We start from the raw sequence: 18,427 nt of genomic DNA, 5'->3' as shown, positions 1-18,427 counted from the left end.
ATCTATGCTCAATGTATATAGAAACCCTCTAATCTTGATGCGAGTTTGTTTTTCTTTTTAACCCGAGAATAATCACCATCATTCATCTTCCGGTGCATCGTCCACACCACGCAGCCAAGCGGCTCTAGCATCAACCGCCGCCTTGCGCACATCACGCTTGGGATCATCTAGAACCACCCGCAAGGACCTCAGAACCTGAGTCTTGACAGGCAAGAGAGGCGAGATACCCGGCGGCGGACGCGCGTTAGCCGCAGCGCCGGGCACCTGGTGCGTAGCGAGGAGATTGAGACATTTCAAAGCATCCACGCGGAGACGGGGGCTGCTAACAGTGCCAGGGCCTATGTTTATAGCGGTTGTTTTCAGGAGTCTCGTGACAAGACTCTGGATGTGGCCGCACTGGTCGATGACGGCGACGCCGTTATCGCGAATAATAACGGCCAAGGTATCAAGTGTTGCTGTGCGGACGGCGACGGAGCCGGCAGTTTGGAGGTCGAGGGATTGCAGGAGAAGAGGGAGCAGGGTTGGGAGTTCTGGCATGACTAGGGCTGTGGGGATTGTAGAGAGAATACCCGCCAGGGCGGTAAGGTGGGCTGATTTGATGTGATCAGGCGCCTTTGGGGTGGCGGCAGAGTCATCTGTTCCGGCGATGTTCACTTCACGGATGCGAGATGAGATCAAAGGGATGACTGTAGTGAAGAGACGCTGTCTGCAAAGGAGGCGAATTGTGGCGCCGTTGGTTGCGGAAAGAATGTCATCTTCGCCAAGGATTATGGAGAACCCTTGTGCTGCTATCGCGCTGGTTTGCTGGTCTGGGGAGGAGACAAGGGCGAGGAGGGAGGTTATGATGTGGGTGATTGTAGGGGCTAGGCGGAGGATCAAGGCTTTGGATAGCCACAGAATAGTGCGGATGGTTGCAGGGTTAAGGCTCTTTGATGTAGTGTCCTGGCCTTGGAAGAGAGAATCCAAGAGTTTCTCGGCGATCGACACATCCTGCTTTGACAGGAACTTGTTGACGAGCAAGGCTAGGTGACGCAGGTAGGCTTGGTGTATTGCTGGTTCGGTGCTCGAGACTGAACGATGGACCAGATCCAACAGCAAACCCGACATGTCTGGGTTGGTGTGCGGGATTTTGTTGCTGCAGTCCTTGGATATTCCCGCAAGCAGGTATGTTGAGATAATGATCGTACGTTCTTGATCCGCATTTACAGTCTGGGTGAACGGAATAGGAGCAAACTCTTCAGCTGTAGAGAAGAGGCTGTAGACATTTTCAGCAACTTGTTCCTGCTTCTGAATGGAAACAGATCGCACAAGGAGGTTGCAAAGTCGACCCAAAGTGTCAAGCACGGTAGGATCGTTGAGAATCCGGTTCTTTGCCTTGCCAGAGGCTGATGCTGCGACATCGCGGCAGAGTCCAATCACAACTTTGTCGAAGTACAAATCCACACTCTGGTCTTGTTCCATGTTCCTCTGTTGCATAACATAAAGCAAAGTAGTGAGAATTGCACGTGGGTAAGCAACTGACCCGGGTTGCTCCTTTTGCAGCAGAACGGACAATTTGCTAAACAGACGACGGAAAAGTGTTTCGAAAATGTCCCTCTCGACACTGATCTGAGCAAGAGTCTCAAGCGTTGGCAGATACAGGGCATCGGAACCTTCATCTTCCTCTGGCAGAGTTGCCACAAACGCAGGGAAAGTGATATCCACAATCAGGCGGGGCTTGTGCTTGGAAATTTCAGCAAGAGCAGCAATTGCTTCTTTCTTGAGATCATTCCGGCCCACAGACTCCTCCTTGAGAATGATTTCGTCAAGGTATTGCACAAAAAGCCCAATCTCATTCTCCTGGAAGAAATGACGCAAATTGGAGAGAAGCAAGAAGCCCTTCAAGGCAGTAACCCGGAAGGAGACCTCTTCCTTGGCTGCACCCATCAATGCCTGACCATAAAGGTCCGAAAATTGGTCTTTAAATTCGAGCAGTGGGTTTTCGACAGCAGCCTCCCCACCTCGGGTGGCCCACTGTCCAAATACGGTTGTAGCAGCTTCGAACAAGAAATTCAGAGTTTCGAGAAGTGCCCTTTGTTTGACGATTCCGTCCGCTTCTTGATAAAGTGTGAAAATCGGAGGCACAACTGTTTGTACAACAAGGATAAAGGAAACGGGTGAAGCAGCAGACACACAGCTGAGGATCGATTGGGCCGGCTTGGCCTTCTTGTTTTGAGGCTCCTTGAGTTGCTCATTGCATTCCTTTATGATTGGCTGAAGGAACTTTGCAAGAGGCAGTTCTTGTGACACTTCAGTAACTCCTTCAGACAGCCTTTTGGCGATTATCTGCAAAGCCTTGAGTGAGCTTTCAGAAAAGAACTCCTCTTGGGCATTGATTATCTCAAACTTGAGGACTTCCCATATGGTAATGGAAAACTTGGACACTGTGTTGGGGTCGTATGATTGGATACATGCGATCAGTGTATTAAGTGCATCTTTCTACAGATCTGTTAGATGACTACAAAATCGCGGTGCATTGAGCAATCTTACCTTTACGTTTGGAGAAGTAGAGTCAAGCTTGTCCAATAGGGCAGGGATAGCATGGGGTGCAAAATGCCTTGTCGAAGAGATACATTCTTGAAGACGGCCCTTCAGATCCTGCGCAGTGATTCCATAGGGATCATTGGGCGGGGGTCGGAATGTGATCGGGAAGTAGTTATATACCGAGTCGAATAGGGTCTGCCTAATATTAGCGGAATCTGCAACCTTGGAATAATTGTACATACCTCAACATGATTCGAGATGTCCCATTCCACCATGACCACTTTCAGGATCGAGAAAACAATCATCAAGTTCCTCGGGTCTTTCTCTCCTGTCATGATATCAACAACACCCAGAAGCGAGATATCTCCCATATCACGCATGGCTCCGCGGTGGTTCGACATCAAATCATTGAGCAATTGATAGACATGGAATCTTTGTGTTTGAGACCGAGACTGGAGGTCTTGGAAGTTGGAGAAAAGTCTAGATCAGTAAATTAGCACGGGGTCATCATTGGGTTAAGCTTCATCCCTGACGAACAAAAGGATGACGCATGCAACCAAAAAGTAAAGCACCTACGCTTGTGCTACTTGGGTAGCCAAAAACTTGTTGAACCTGTCCAGGCCCTGGAGTGCCTGCAAGCCATCAATGGCGCCTCCATCCTCAATTCTATCACAGAAGAATGTAGTCAAAACTTGAATCTGTTGTCTCGAGAGGCATTTCGGCGAGAGAGCTTGGATGATGGCCGTAAGGTAGGAAATCGCTTTTCCACGTAAAACCGGGTCTTCGTCGTTGATATATTCCCCCAGAGATTGTACAGTATCGATCAGAGTCACCTTTTTAGTCTCAACATCTATAATCACCTCTGTTAATGATACAACGGCTTGAAGTGATCTTGAGTGCGGGGCGAATTAGCATACCATGCGCAATTCCCTCAGCAATACGCTTGGCTTCTTCTTTGTCGTGGTCCACGACCAGCATAAACGTCTGGAGAGCCGACATGATACCAACCGAATCAATAAGGAGCGCCAGACGAGTAGATTGCGGGGGCAAGACCGAGATCGCATCGGCCAATTTCTTGTGACGGAAACCCTTATCGATAAGAGTCAGGTGATTGTGCTATCGCTCTCCACGTCACGTGTCAAGGCCCATTGCGTCATGGCTGTAGTGAGACCTGCTTCTCTGTCTAGTGTCATTGGCAGCAAGAAAGCTCCAACCCACCCGCAGCATGGGATCGAATCGACTAACAGCATCCATTTTGTTTACCCTATTTCTCGCTAGCTCAGCATCTGCACTCTGGGGCCTATCATATCCCTTTCCCCCACGTCAACAGCAACTATCTCTCGAGCACAAAGAGCATCAATCAATGATGGAAAAGATACTCCCCGGTATTGTCCAGCCGCAGAAGACGGCTCCGGATGAGGATGTGAACTCAAAAGTCAGCGGTGGCCCCATTATCTCAGACGTCCTGCCCAAGACCAAGGGCATCAATATATTTGCTCGGTTGACCCGTGACTTTGATCCGATCGCCAGTCGACTTAACGATGCGTCCAAGAATTTAACAGTTCTAGCACCACGGAATAGTGCAATCCAGGCTCTTCCGAGAAAGCCCTGGGAGAATCCAGAGGACTACAGGAAGTTCGGAGAAATAAATGCATATGAGGGCCAGGATGGTCAAGACCGGGCCAAGCGGAATCTCCAGCGATTTGTGGAGGCCCATCTCATCCCTGCTAGTCCTTGGAGGGTTGGGGAAGAGGTTGAGACGCTTGCAGGGGAGAAGTTGAAGTGGACGAAGGAGGGCGACAAGATCTTTGTAAGTCTTTCTCTGCTGGTCCTTCGTATGGTAACTGACTATCTATAGATCCAACCTGGCAACATTGAAGTTGATTCAATTGCGGAGAAGGTCCATAATGGAGAAGTTTGGATCTTGAATGATGTCATAAACTACTGTCGAGAGTGATTGGTTATGAGTTACTACGAATTATGGAAATTGTGCAACATGAAGCATTCAAGAACACGAGCGAAAGATCTACAAGATTTTGGCCTATTAAGAAACATGGCACATTCTAATTTTTATGCTATCCTAAGCCAGCGATGACCTCAAGACAGTTGTATACACCTACACTAGACATCACTTGCAACGTCAGAAGGGAGATTAGATCCCCGCAGGAGCAAAGTTTTGCAAGATTCTCTCTTCCACTCCATCGAGAATGCAGAAGTGCTCCATCACTTCCAAATTCTCCGCTTCGCTCAGATACAGCTTATCGGGATCTTGGCCGGGCTGGAGCGGGTTGACCATTGCGGCAGGGTTAGCCATGCCCATCTGCTGGGCCATTTGGTTGGCAGCTATAGAGTTTTAATGGCAGTTTTTATTGGCAAGGGGTGAGAGAGATACATACAGTTATCACTGCCGAGGATGAATCCAAAAACGGACTGAAGGCCCATCAAGTTGAGGAAATACCACGAAAGACTAGAGACCCATTGCACATCAAGGTCGCGAGTCATGACACCTGACTGCAGCATCGACTTGAAGCGGATGGTAAGCGGGAAGGGTAATTTCACTGCGGAATTTGTAAGCATTTTGAATATGTCCATTTACATTAAAACGCAACATACAGATGACAAAGCCAGAGAAGAAGGCATTGATCCAGCTCATGATCAAGGTTTGCGGGATCATCATCATCATGTTTCCCTTCAGCATTCCCATCATAGCTTCCATGCCGGCAGGATCGGTCATGGGGTTAGCGGGCGGTTGGCCACGGTTGTTGGGGTCCTTTAGAAATGCGCCGTTGCGGAATCCAGTAACCATGTAGGTCTTGCGCATCTCGAAGGACTCTCGGTCGAGCACGGAGCAGGCATTGTTGCGGAGATTCACACCGCGCAGAAGAGCAAGGCGCTCGCGAGACTCAGCAAGAGTAGACGGCGATTTTGGGGGCGTGTTCATCAGGACCGTGGCATAGTGGCGAACGATTCCGGTCAGTATCTATTCAAGAAGAGTAGTCAGCTTTCAGGCTCAAAGGCATCGCAAAAAATTTAAGCTTCAAGCACTGGGTATAAATTATACCATAACAATTGAAATGGGAAAGAGAATCCAATAGCTATAAGAAAATGGTCAGTCCAACTTCCGCTTGATCGAATCATGTTCTCTCACAATAGCGCCGGATCCCTAAGGATGGTCTGCTCAGCCCCTTGAATTGCCATATTGAGGCAGAATAAGAATCACAGAAGTGCCTCCTTTGAACCTAAACAATAAATCAGTGGTGGCTGCAAGTGGGGGATGGAAAGTTGAAGGGGCCGCGAAGGAGAGGTTGCCAGGCGGAGAGGGATGTCATTGGCCAGCGTGAGCTCCAACTTTCTCCAAAGGGCCACGCCGCATCTTTGCCCTGCGACAAACAACAGCCCTGTCTTGACCACTGAATGCTGAACAACACTCGAAATATTTGTTTTCAAAAAGCTCTTTACATCTATTCTCAGATCTGCCATGGCTTCCATCAAGGTGCCGGTCTACTCGACCAATGGTCAGCTATCACGATCTACTCTATACAGGACCAACACTGATAATATGAGCAACAGATCTCAAGTCTACGAGCGACGATGCTCTCCTTCCTTACCTCACTAACCTTCCCGCGCCATTTGCTTTCACACCGGACTACTCGAAGACAAACATTCGCTTCCTGCTTGGATACAGCGCTGTCGCAATCGCAGGGTTTACTTTCTATGCAGATCGCACGCTTGGCTGGGAAGCAACTACCTCGCCCTGGATTATCGCGGCAGTTGGGACCTACTTTGTCTTGAACAGCATCCTCACATACTGGATTTGGGCTGTTGAAGCTGGCGAGGTATACTCCGGAAAGAGGAAGACTGGAGAGACGGTATGCCTAAGGATCTACTTCTCATTCGAGATTCCAATCTTTGGCAGGTTACTAACACTTTTACTCATAGATCTCTGTCTCATCATCCGCTAAAAAGTTTTCCAAGCTCTACAAGCTTCATGTCATTTACAAGTCTGCCTCTGGCAAGGTCCTCCAGGACAAGTGGTGCGAGGCGCCCTTCACGACTTGGTTTTCGGCAGATGGTGTATTCCACGCCGATTCTTTCCGTCGCTGGGTAGCCAGCGAGATTGATATTTTGAGATTGGCGGCGAAGGAGAATGAAAAGAAGTCTGGCTAAAATGGAAGGTTCCATCAATTACTACCAGAGGTTATGTTTTTGGGGCTATTGCAAAACGCAAAGCTAGTTCATTCTCTTAAAGTAATGAACAAGAGTGCATTCATATCACATGTTCAAACGAGCGTGGTTTTTCAATGGGCATAGTTAATCAACCGCTTCTCACCAGAATACGTGACTTTTCGATCATGACTGGCAGTGAAAGCAATCTCGTATGCAACACCTATGCCTCACTCAATAAGTGAGAGAACCTACACTGGGGTGAGTGTCTTAGCTTGATCTGTTGGAATATGATGTCTTACCTAGGGCTATTGAGCTCACGTGGACGTCTGCTTTTACTGGAAGGAGCTCTTCTGCACTTTCCAAACTTGAAGAGCTTCGAGCTCAACGGGCTTGGAAGCTTGAACTTGAGAAAGTTTTGCCCATGATCTGCTCCTCATCACATGTCACCTTACTGCTCAACTGCTCTTAAACTACATGGTTTTGCTCTCTGACAAGCTCAAGTTATCGAGATCCCTTCACATCTACTTCCCGCGGTCTTGAAGACCTCTTATATGGAGTTTATAGCATCTGCCCTTGTTCAAACTCGGTATAAGCTCTCATCTCACAGAAATCTACTCTCTGAGTGTGTGGCTAAGGATTTGACTAATGTCAGTCCCAGTTGTTCTCGGAACAATTTGGTACTTCATAGATATCATCCTTCGAGCCTGGCTGGATGTTTTCTTCTGGAGCATTATGCAAGTTCAGAGTGCGTAGATAACAAACTGAAGCAGTAAACAAAAAGCAGTTATTGTTTGAAGAACAAATGCCAACCGAGCCGATCGATAAAAGTCCCAAAAATAAGATGCGACTGGGAGATATCTGAGCACAGGAATTAAAAGAGGAAACATGACGTTTCAGAGTATAATCGAAATGGCTAATAACAAACAGAACATCTATAAGTTTTTATGGAATGGGCAGCTCGGGGCATGACCATCAAGTTTGAAGTGTGAATTGGTGATGAACGACCTATGATGACGCCTCAAGGGTGCCAGGACGTTCTGTGGCCTCGGCAGGCTTGACATCATCCAGTCGCTTGTTTTGAATGAGTCTCTATAATTTGCCATGTTAGACGGTGTCTCAAAAGACCAGTGAGCATGAAAACCATGCATAGAGACGAAACATACCAGCAGGTTCCGCAACAGTACAACAATGGTAACCTTTCCAATAGAGGGAACGAAAAGCGAGGCCTTGTCTCGGACCTCGTGGGGGAAGTTCTATATCACAATCGTCAGCAACCACAACCTCTTAACCAGACTCGGATGCGCAAACAAAAACACACCTTCTCGCTAGAGAAATTGAGACAGACAGCACCCTCGCGCAGAAGGCTAGTATCGAACTTGTACTTGTCACTGGGCACACCAGTAATAACCACATCACAGAGCGGCACAACGTCCTTCAGGGTCTTCCCCTCAAGATCAACAACCTCATGCGTGTTTTTCCGCAATCCCTCACCACGAGTAAACTTCTGCACACCAGTGATATCAACTGAGTAAACACAAGCGCCATCATTAGCCAGCAGAGCAGCAAGCGGACGACCCACCACCTCAGAGCGGTTCACAACACAAATCGTATGTCCGAAGAGACGGTTTCCGTAAGGCAGGATGGTGTTGTAGATGTTGAGGTACTCGAGGATCTTGATGTTGGCCAGCGGGGTGCAGGGCAGAATGGACTTCTGGCGCTTGGCCTCACCGTCCAGGAAACGTATGTTCTGGTACATGTTGAAGATGTAGCGGTGGCTCAGGCCCTCGACATCTTTGGTTACATCGACGATCTGCTGCAGGTACTGGTCCTGGCGGGTGCCAAAGATGGGGTAGTAGACGATTATACCGTCGACATTGTTGTCGGAGTTGGCGTTCAGAATGGCTTGTTCGATGTCGTCGCGGGACACTTCGCGCATGGTGTACTTGAAACCGCTGAGGAAGACATTGTGTTAGAGCGTTGTTTCAATTAGAGTATTGGCTATGCTTTTGCGCTCGTTTTGTTGGGTTTTTCGAATTTTCGAATTTTCGAATTTTCCCTTTTTGGGCCGAGGGGCATGTATGAATCATTCTAGTTACCCCACCATTCATCCCACCAAAGAAGCCATTGGAGCCATTGAAGCCAGAACTTATCAAAATGGTATTGAGACTCACTTCTCCTCGCAGGTCTTCTGCGTCATCTGCGCGTACACCAGCGCGGCAGGGTCATTATTGGCCAGCAGGCCGACTAAATGAGGCGGCTTCTCGAGGGTCTTGAGGCCCTCGTGGACTTCAGTGAGGAGGTGGTTGGCAACGTTCTTGCTCAACATCACCTTGCAGGAGGAGGCGGGTTTATCGGTGGGGGCAGACATGGCGGCAATGGGACGATATTAGCAAGGTAATCAGCGACAGGGAATGGTGAAGTTGCTTGCACGCGGGGGACTTGGTGATCTCCGGGAAAATCTTGATCGCTTATCGATAACAGATCGGGTGCCGGTTTCGGCCTCTACTGCCGAGTGTCGCGACTTTTGAATGATAGAGTATAGAGCATCAGGCATAAGAATCTAGATATAAGTAAAGCTTCTAGTGGTCACTACCGACCGATTGGGAGGGAATGTTTATTTGATAAACTTGGTAAGTTAGGGCTTACTTGGAAACGGTCTTCATCTATTATGTGCGAATCCATACCTTAGCAGTCGTGTACAACAAGGCTACAGTCTACAATTCAAGATTAGAAGATTGAACAAAGAAAAGTAAATGCGGTCCAATGTGGAGAGGATGAAGGAGACCAGACGGAATTAGAACGGTCGTCCACCCATCTCGCGCCCCGATGCGCGGATAAAATCTAAACGTACAGGATATAATCACATTTTGGCAGACCAAAGTCATTTGAGTTCTCACTCGAACAGCACTACGGGAAATGCCTGGTCCGCCCCCAGGATCATGCAGATAATTACATCGCTACATCCAGGGGCAGACTAGGATCTCCTGCCAGGCACCAGCACCAAGAAGAACAGAAAAACAATGGGCTCAAAATTGTACAGGCTATCTTGTCTATACACATAGAGTCAAGAAAACAAAGCCGACCACGAAGGGTCTTCCGAGTTATTTCTTCACTTATGCGTTGAAGGTGGAGTTGAAGGCGGAAATGGTCTTCTTAAGGATGGCCTCTGTCTCCTTGGAGACCTGGCCCTCCTTCTCGATGGTGGCCTGGATCTCGGGGTGGGAGCTCTTGAGGTGAGCAAGGAGGTCAGTCTCCCAAGTGAGAATCTTCTCGACGGGGATGGTGTCGAGGAGACCGTTAACACCAGCGAAGATCAGAGGAACCATGTCGGTAACGGCCATGGGGGAGTACTGCTTCTGCTTGAGGAGCTCGGTCAGACGCTCACCACGGGCAAGGGTCTGCTTGGTGGAGGCATCGAGATCGGAACCGAACTGGGCGAAAGCAGCGACCTCACGGTACTGAGCCAAGAACAGCTTGAGGGAACCGGCGACCTGCTTCATGGCCTTGACCTGGGCGGCGGAACCGACACGGGACACGGACAGACCGACGTTAATGGCGGGACGAATACCCTTGTAGAACAGCTCGGACTCCAAGAAGATCTGACCGTCAGTGATGGAAATGACGTTGGTGGGGATGTAAGCGGACACATCACCACCCTGGGTCTCAATGATGGGCAGGGCAGTCAAGGAACCAGCGCCGTGGGTCTTGTTCATCTTGGCGGCACGCTCGAGGAGACGAGAGTGCAGGTAGAAAACGTCACCGGGGTAGGCCTCACGTCCGGGGGGACGACGGAGGAGCAGAGACATCTGACGGTAGGCAACGGCCTGCTTGGACAGATCATCGTAAATGATGACGGCGTGGCGGCCGTTGTCACGGAACCACTCACCCATGGCGCAACCAGTGAAGGGAGCAATGTACTGCAGGGGAGCGGCCTCAGAGGCGGTGGCTGCAATGATGACGGAGTACTTCATGGCATCCTGCTCCTCAAGGGTCTTGACGAGCTGAGCGACAGTGGAACGCTTCTGTCCAACGGCGACGTAGATACAGTAGAGCTTCTCCTCCTCAGTGGCACCCTGTCTGTTGTTCCAACGCTTCTGGTTGAGCATGGTGTCGAGAGCGACAGCGGTCTTACCGGTCTGACGATCACCAATGATCAACTCACGCTGACCACGGCCAATGGGGACCATGGAGTCGACACACTTCATACCAGTCTGCACTGGCTGGTTGACGGACTGACGGGGCAGAATGCCGGGGGCCTTGAGCTGGGCACGGCGCTTCTCCTTGGTGTTAAGAGGACCCTTGCCATCAATGGGGTTACCAAGAGCATCGACGACACGGCCGAGCAGCTCAGGGCCGACGGGGACCTCGACCTGGATGTAGTGTTAGAATTTTTTCCAAGGGTTTGATATTTTCGGAGTCCAATATCAAAATGAACCCAAGAGGTTGGATTGAAGTGCTTACAATCTCGCCGGTACGCTTGACGGTCTCACCCTCCTTGACGAGACGGTCGGAACCGAAAAGCACAACACCGACCTGGCCGGCCTCGAGGTTCATGCACATACCCTTAACGCCGGAGGCGAACCTGAAGATGAGTTAGTTTTCATGTCTGGATAGTGCCAAGACTTTGGGAGTTCACATACTCGACCAGCTCCTCAGCCTGGACGTTGGTCATGCCGTGGACACGGGCGATACCATCACTATTCAAAGCTCAATTAGTTTCTGTATCGGTATTTTGTCGATTGTTGATGCATAATTGCGGATCCGATGGAATTGTAGCCGGGGACCGAATTTTTTTTTTTCGCGCCCCCAGCCGCCTGGGGAGAATCGACGTACCCGACCGACAGAACACGACCGGTCTCAGCAAGACCAGCCTCCTCAGAGACACCACGGATGCGCTGCTCAAGGATGGAGGAGACCTCGGTAGGGGTAGCCTTGGCCTCGGAAGCGTACGAGCGAACGCCGTTGAGAGGACCGGCAACAGCCGCGCGGACCTGTGATGGACGAAAAACCTGTTAATGATCATCCCAGAGAAGGACATTGCGTCCAATCCATTGTAAAAGTATCGTTGTCGATATAGGAGGAGGTATGAACATCGATCGAGCTCAAGATTGAGATGAAGGATGTGGAACTGGCGATGGACTAAGGCGGCTGGGATATTATAGACTCACCGAGGCGATGCGGCCAGTGGCCGAAACAGCCGCGATGGAGCGGCTGGACGACCGCAGAGCGTTTCTGAACATTGTGAAAGGGAGTTCAGAGGATGGGAGGATGAATTCTCTGAGGAAGAGATGTAATTGGGGAGAGAGAACGGGAGAGGAGAGAGGATTGTGGATGGGAGGGAGAGCTTTGTCGTCGGGGGGAGGATTGGATTCTCAGGACTCGCGCTAAACCGTTTCGGACGCTGGGCCCTCCGAGGTGGCCCTAGTGTGAGGACACGGTGTATCTTGTACGCTTTTAATTTTACTACAATGTTATATAAATCTAATGTTTTCCTTCTCTATTTCTATTTCTAGAAATTCTCCCAATTTTTTCAAAACATTACACACGCCCATAATGGGTTAATTCCATTTGCATTGCCGACCGGAAGAGTGTGCCACGGGCCACTGTCCTTCCGTTTTTTTCTCTTCTCGGATCGGCGGAATTCCCAGTCAGGTGAATCGCTTATGTCACGGCTTTCGTCACGGCAACCGAAGGCGGGTGTTTCTACAACATATGCTTTGGTTATGATGTTGTTATGTTATATTCTTTCAATGTTATTTCCAAGTCCTCTGTGTTATGATACTACCAGACAATCAAATCACACCATTGGCCAAAATAGCGAAGTCAGCTCCCATACAAACGGGGTAAGTATGTCCCGAATTGGCGACAAGACAGTGCAAAATAACAATCGCAAAAAAAGAGGTATCAATCGCTTTGCTAATCACAGATATTTCAATCAATGCGCCCATGAAACCACACTGAAATTCTCAGCATCAACCAAAACAGCCCAAGAACACATGTCCCTCGGTCTTGGCAATCAATATCTCCCCTTACTGCATGCTGCACGCACAAGCCATTCACTGTTCCGCCTTGCCCTTGCCCTTGCCACTCTCATCCCCCTGCTTCCGGAACTTCAGAATCTCCAGCTCAACGCCCTTCTCAAACCGCTTCTTGAGTTCGGAGCGATATCCGAAGAAAAACAGAATCTCCATCCAGACGAATAGCGGTGCAAGCAGTAAAGCCTGTACAAGGTTATCCAGCAAGGCGGGGGCACGTTTCTCAAATACACCATGTCCGACAAACTGCGCAAGCCATGACACGACATGTATGCCTCCGGCCCAGTAGTTCACGATGCTACCGTACGTGCTGAGGAAGTAGTTTCCGTAGTATGCAGCTGTGATCACGGCAGGTGCGAGTAAGCCGCCGGCTATGGGCTCTAGGAGAACATAAAATGTGGCGTAGACAAGAGCGCCGATTGTTCCGGCGTTTGCCGGCAGGTATTCGATTTGGAGAACGTCCGGAAGGGTGAAGAAGGGCGGGCAATTGCAGGCCTTGGGAGGTCAGCACTAGTAATTTTATACACTGAGGATAACCTGTTTCGCTGGAAAATGCCGAGGTTGACGTACGAGGATGATGCCGGTAAACAGTAGGATTGGGACGCAGGTGATATGGATTGCGACGTTGACCTGCACTGTTAGTGAGCGTTGTATATTATTGGCGATGGGAGTAGGGCGGATATACGGGATTGCTATGGTAGGCTCCATACTAGATGACAAGTCAGCTATAGTCCCGGTGCCGTTCTGGCAGTTCCAAGGTTCCGAGGTTGGATGTGGATGCTTACGAATAGCAACTGTTTCTCAAGATTAAGCGCCATCTTGCCGGATAGGAAACAAAAAGACGGGGAATTCTGGGTAGGTGGTTTTGTGGGGTGATGGAATCAGGCAAATGGCATCATCTTTATCGGAAAACGTTGAGTGGTGCAATTGACATTCAAGGTGCTGGCCCTGGCGTCATGTGCCCAAGAAAGACGTTGGGTCTTGGCAGCGTAACGGCACACATGGGCTCTAGGTGTGGCAACCATTATGCACAGACCTATCAGACCCTCTTCACTATAGTTTAATGGGATGTTTTGCGCTGCAGGTAATGGAGTCTCGAACTTTGATTAGAGACCTTTCCCGTGTCTCATTAAACTAGTCGTTGGCTATGTACTACATAAAACCGCACTGTCTTGTGTGGAATGTTCCGTTGAGATTTTGGACTATGTCCATGTTCTGTTATTTGTTCCGGTGTTTTTCTCTCGGTACGTTTAGGGTGATGGAAGTATAATTAGGGATCTCTCAATTGCCAAGTTAGGGCTCGACAACATTATCCGGATCGAAATTGAAGATACGATTGGGCGGATATATATACGGAGCTAGGGATGCACATTCAATTCAGGGTTGAAACACAATGCCCATTTAGACTTAATCTGACAGGGTTATACATAGCATGGAGATGTTGTTGTAAATCGAACCGAGGCTACAAAGTCGGAAATTTCTATTATCTCAACTTCTTTAAATGTTGCAAAACATCCATGGCGTGTTGTGTGTTGTCCAATCTTTCTTCATATAAGAATCAATCCCCCACGCAGTCAAGGCTAAATTATCGACAAGCGCACATGTTGACTAAACATTCCAACAAACTAGGCATCGAATGCAGAAACAAGTTTCAATGACCCTAAACGTGCAAATATCAATTCAATTTACTATCGATCATGGAAATAACCACGTGACTACACCCACCCAAACTTGGCCCACCAGACCGGAGATGCTCTTACGAAGGGAAAGCTTGCGCCTGCAGCAACTGTGTCTGCCTCCTCGTCCAAGATCCAAGGCAGATACAATTTCTGCCACTCCCACGGGTACTCGGATCTCATTTCGTTCATTTCTGGCAGCCACATCTTGTTTGTGCTTTTACCGTTGCAGGTCATGAGCGCGTGGTCGAAAACGCCGTCCCTCGACCTCGATTGACAGCATCACTATTCCCGAAAGCGACTTGAATCTTTCCACTCCATAATTAGGCACTAGCGCATTCTCCTCCAATCACAACTGCGACGATGTTCTTCCTCAAAGAAGAGACCAAGGTGATCTCGATGCACCCGTCCTATTTCGGACCCAACATGCGAGAGTATCTCATCGGTCGACTCAACGAAGAGGAAGAGGGACGTTGCACAGGTGATCACTTTGTGATCTGTGTCATGGACATGGTTGATATTGGCGAGGGGCGGGTGATGCCTGGAATCGGACAGGCGGAATATACTATTAGATATCGTGCGATCATCTGGAAGCCGTTCCGTGGCGAGACGGCATGTGCTTGGGATCCGAAGTTGTCGCCTTTGAATTCCTGCTGACTGAGCCTAGGTCGATGCCATTGTTACTTCCGTTAAGCCCACCGGTATCTTCACCCTGGCGGGTCCGTTGTCTGTCTTCATTGCGCGAAAGGTGTGTTCTGGTTTGCTCTGATCTTGGATATCGGACTTTCACGGCTTACAACACACCAGAACATCCCCTCCGATATTAAATGGGAGCCCAACACCGTGCCGCCGCAATACACCGATCATGCCGATCAAGTGATTGAGAAAGGAACCAGCCTGCGGCTGAAGATTCTCGGTGTCAAACCTGACGTGGCTGCTATCAATGCCATTGGCACCATCAAGGAGGATTATCTTGGGTAAGTCGTTCGAACTGGGCCTAACACATGAACATTTTAACACATTTTTCTATAACAGACCTTTGTAATGAGACACGATTACAACACATACCCCCCTTTTTCACCAATTCGATAATCTATCACGCTTTCCATCGTTCCCCGAAGATATGGCGAGTGCTTGGATGGCTTTACTGCCCAACAGTAAAGAAAGAACAGTTAACAGCTCAGGGGCTGGAGTTTGACAAGTCCCTACTCGGTACACATGCCATACCTTTTGGCTTGAATGGCTATACTTGAATGAAAGACCGATCATGTCTTCTACCCAAGAGTGTCTGATTTGGATCGGCATCAGCTGACATGACTTTCGACTCGCCGGAGATCGTGTCAATCGCCGAGGTATTTCTAGTTACTTCTGAAATGTACAATGTACAGCAAGTTCCTCGTCTAACCATGTGCAATCTATGCCCCTGTAGAGGCTGAAGCCTTTAAAGTGTATTCTCCAGATTCCCCAGTTGCCGGAGAGACGCAAGGCCAAGCCCCAAGCCTAGGCCCGCATGGTGAAACACTGGCGTGTTTTCAGATGATTTCAGGGATTTCCGTGTATTTGCATTGTGCATTTTCCAATTTCACTATTGATTATCTAACACTTGCATATATATGCAAGGTACCGAGGACTAACTAGTTCTAGCGTATCCCCTGTGTATTGTTTTGTATCTGAGTACGTTGTACTCCCGCACCTGGGCCTTGAACAACTGCTGTCCTCTCTTTCTTTATCTCTCTCTTCTTCTGATTGATAGTTTCTTTGGAACTTCAACCTTATCCGGCCTACTTCTAGAGTCTTCTAGAGTAGCCATCCTCTCTGGAATACCTTGTTCCCTTCAAACCCCCTGTCCCTATACAGTTGACAATGTCCTACTTCAAGACCGAATACCAGCGGTTCCTGGATAACCCCAGGACTGCTAAATTGGCTGATGATGTGTCACTGATCTATGTTCCTACCACGACAAAGTTCGAGCAGGCCGACAATGTCATCACTCATGTGCTGAAGAACGCGGAGGTGGTCAAAACGAAATCGAACCAGGTCATCAGCGCCATTGAAGGACCAAATTCGCTATGCCTAGACATTGAGACAACCCTTGAATTCATAGAGGGTGGTGGGGTTTATCTCCCCTCGCTCGACGAGAATTTCCTGGCCGACCGTGTCGCGACTTTCCCCACGGTAAATTCCCCAACGCGCGTGGCGTTATCGAAAGCTAATGCACTATCCTGCAGGTTCACATCGTCCACTTCGACGCCAATCAACTGATAAAGCAGATTCGAATTTACTGGGACCAGGCCTCATTGCTGAGGCAAGTGGAGGTCATTGGAGCGCGCGGACGCCAATGGCCCATTCGTGATGGAAAAGACCAACTCCGTCTCCTCAAATCCGCTGAGGCGGCTTTGGCACCTTCGCAGGCTGCTTCTCAGAACGGGGAGACCAAACCTCCCCTCCGCTGCGCATCCCCAGGCAAGCGCCACATCAGAGATCCCCACTCAGCCGACTCCCTGACCGAGCTCCTCTCACCGAGCAAGGAGACACCCAGACCTACATCCTCCAGCAAGAAGTATACCCAAGACCCTTACGGAGCGGGCTCCTTGAATGAACTTCTGTCTCCCACCAAGAAGGCTCCCGCCTATGTGCCTCCCTTAGGCTCGTCTGGGCGACCTGCCACGCGCAACTTAAGCGATATCTTCCAGAAGAACGACGATATGCCCGACTCCCCCTCGAAGTCCCAGCGCCGTGCTCCCCAGGCTGACCAAGGGGACGAAAAGACTGGCACAGGACCCGTCGACGAAGACCGTCATTTCTACAAAACCGACCCCGGGAAATTCAAGCACTTCGACATCAGCGGCGAAGAGGTCGGCGGCGCAGGGCCCGTCGACGAGGACCGTCATTTCTACAAAAGCGTCCCTGGAAAATACAACCACTTTGAGATTGGCGGCGACAACTCGGAGCGCGAGTCCAAGGCCGAAGTTAGGCAGGCCAACACCAAGCACGCAACCCACTGGGACTTCGACGACGTCGAGACCCCCGTGAAGGGCTCACGCGCCCCACGCGGACAAGAAGTTCGTCACTTTGGCTTCGGCGATAACGAAGATGGCACCGGATCCCCTCAAGGCAAGCCCCACGTGACCAAGCCCCGTCGCGATGCAGACCGCCACTTCGAGCTCACCGATGAAGAATCCGAGGACGAGGCACGGATCATTAGCTCATTCGGAGGTCGCGGCAAGCGCCTCTACGAGAATCGTCTCTTCGACGACGAAGGCCAGCCTGAGCTCTCCGAGCGCGAGCGAAAAGATGAACATCTGCCAACAGGCGGCAACATCGTCAACCGCAACAAGAATTTCATCTCGCAATTCGAGTTGGCAGATGAATCCCCCGCCAAGGGGAACGAGCCTATCCAGAACCATGATGCGCACAATAAGATGATGCAGTCCCACTGGGATAACTACGATGAGCAGTCCCCCCAACCGCCTACCCAGCAACACACCAAGCACAACAAGATGATGGAGTCTCACTGGGACAACTATGACGAAGCATCCCCCGAGCCGGTTCGGAGGAATGCCACCGCGCAGCGCAACCCTCTTACCCACAACCAGCCCAGCTGGACCCATGGAGACGAGTGAGACAGTGGCACTCTAGGGCTTAGCTTGATACCACACATGTATCTCTCGTCAGCGGAGAAGTCATCTCAGCTCCGTCTTTCTGTTCTACGACAAGCATCGGCCGATTCTTTCCGTTCACGAGCTATGTATCGATACCCGCATGAATAATGGACATTGTCCTCGAAACTGCAAAATCACCGAAAAAAAATAAAGAGGCCGAAGGCTTCCCCTTTCGCGCTAGGGACTGTGCGGTTGGAGTCGAGTGTGGAATGCCTGGCCCGCGTGTACTTTCTTCAACCCTTGGCCTTCTTGTCTATCTTCTTTTGCCTTTCTTTCTACCACTCTGTACCTTGCACTCGAAATGTCACTAGTGAACAAGTTTGTTTCCATGAGAGCAGGATTCGTTTATTCGTTTATTTATGGT

General features: G+C 49.7%; 9 protein-coding genes across 9 annotated transcripts; 4 read left to right on the top strand and 5 right to left on the bottom strand.

The window, feature by feature from the left end:
• Positions 1–78: 78 nt before the first annotated feature.
• Positions 79–3,777, bottom strand: Pdw03_5175 (DNA repair/transcription protein, putative; the record flags this gene model as incomplete). Its single annotated transcript, XM_066100974.1, has 6 exons — positions 79–2,478; positions 2,530–2,718; positions 2,766–3,003; positions 3,100–3,373; positions 3,441–3,612; positions 3,742–3,777. 6 exons carry the CDS (start codon positions 3,775–3,777, stop codon positions 79–81), a joined length of 3,309 nt encoding a protein of 1,102 aa, XP_065957914.1.
• A 112-nt stretch (positions 3,778–3,889) lies between these two features.
• Pdw03_5174 (FAS1 domain) lies at positions 3,890–4,480 on the top strand (the record flags this gene model as incomplete). Its single annotated transcript, XM_014683639.2, has 2 exons — positions 3,890–4,333; positions 4,382–4,480. The coding sequence occupies 2 exons, from the start codon at positions 3,890–3,892 to the stop codon at positions 4,478–4,480; spliced, it is 543 nt and encodes a 180-aa protein (XP_014539125.2).
• Positions 4,481–4,675: 195 nt separating this feature from the next.
• On the bottom strand, positions 4,676–5,721 carry Pdw03_5173 (ER membrane protein complex subunit 3; the record flags this gene model as incomplete). The annotated part of the gene is made up of 5 exons (XM_014683640.2): positions 4,676–4,866; positions 4,920–5,081; positions 5,137–5,503; positions 5,585–5,618; positions 5,672–5,721. 5 exons carry the CDS (start codon positions 5,719–5,721, stop codon positions 4,676–4,678), a joined length of 804 nt encoding a protein of 267 aa, XP_014539126.2.
• A 280-nt stretch (positions 5,722–6,001) lies between these two features.
• Positions 6,002–6,690, top strand: Pdw03_5172 (Signal peptidase complex component, putative; the record flags this gene model as incomplete). The annotated part of the gene is made up of 3 exons (XM_014683641.1): positions 6,002–6,038; positions 6,094–6,392; positions 6,463–6,690. The coding sequence occupies 3 exons, from the start codon at positions 6,002–6,004 to the stop codon at positions 6,688–6,690; spliced, it is 564 nt and encodes a 187-aa protein (XP_014539127.1).
• Positions 6,691–7,695: 1,005 nt separating this feature from the next.
• Pdw03_5171 (Methylenetetrahydrofolate dehydrogenase) lies at positions 7,696–9,058 on the bottom strand (the record flags this gene model as incomplete). Its single annotated transcript, XM_014683642.1, has 4 exons — positions 7,696–7,779; positions 7,854–7,943; positions 8,009–8,642; positions 8,862–9,058. The coding sequence occupies 4 exons, from the start codon at positions 9,056–9,058 to the stop codon at positions 7,696–7,698; spliced, it is 1,005 nt and encodes a 334-aa protein (XP_014539128.1).
• A 745-nt stretch (positions 9,059–9,803) lies between these two features.
• On the bottom strand, positions 9,804–11,930 carry Pdw03_5170 (ATP synthase subunit alpha; the record flags this gene model as incomplete). The annotated part of the gene is made up of 5 exons (XM_014683643.1): positions 9,804–11,060; positions 11,152–11,272; positions 11,331–11,387; positions 11,524–11,681; positions 11,859–11,930. 5 exons carry the CDS (start codon positions 11,928–11,930, stop codon positions 9,804–9,806), a joined length of 1,665 nt encoding a protein of 554 aa, XP_014539129.1.
• An 816-nt stretch (positions 11,931–12,746) lies between these two features.
• Positions 12,747–13,543, bottom strand: Pdw03_5169 (DUF962 domain protein; the record flags this gene model as incomplete). Its single annotated transcript, XM_066100973.1, has 4 exons — positions 12,747–13,220; positions 13,296–13,355; positions 13,411–13,434; positions 13,511–13,543. 4 exons carry the CDS (start codon positions 13,541–13,543, stop codon positions 12,747–12,749), a joined length of 591 nt encoding a protein of 196 aa, XP_065957913.1.
• A 1,221-nt stretch (positions 13,544–14,764) lies between these two features.
• Pdw03_5168 (DNA-directed RNA polymerase subunit E) lies at positions 14,765–15,446 on the top strand (the record flags this gene model as incomplete). Its single annotated transcript, XM_014683645.1, has 4 exons — positions 14,765–15,013; positions 15,069–15,149; positions 15,209–15,378; positions 15,437–15,446. 4 exons carry the CDS (start codon positions 14,765–14,767, stop codon positions 15,444–15,446), a joined length of 510 nt encoding a protein of 169 aa, XP_014539131.1.
• Positions 15,447–16,264: 818 nt separating this feature from the next.
• Positions 16,265–18,024, top strand: Pdw03_5167 (Nucleic acid-binding, OB-fold; the record flags this gene model as incomplete). Its single annotated transcript, XM_014683646.1, has 2 exons — positions 16,265–16,576; positions 16,630–18,024. The coding sequence occupies 2 exons, from the start codon at positions 16,265–16,267 to the stop codon at positions 18,022–18,024; spliced, it is 1,707 nt and encodes a 568-aa protein (XP_014539132.1).
• Positions 18,025–18,427: the final 403 nt, after the last annotated feature.

The sequence above is a fragment of the Penicillium digitatum genome, chromosome 6 (assembly GCF_016767815.1).
Source record: "Penicillium digitatum chromosome 6, complete sequence".
Classification (NCBI taxonomy): domain Eukaryota; kingdom Fungi; phylum Ascomycota; class Eurotiomycetes; order Eurotiales; family Aspergillaceae; genus Penicillium; species Penicillium digitatum.
Note: the sequence above shows the minus strand (reverse complement) of the source record. Positions and strands in the feature narration are given on the sequence as shown.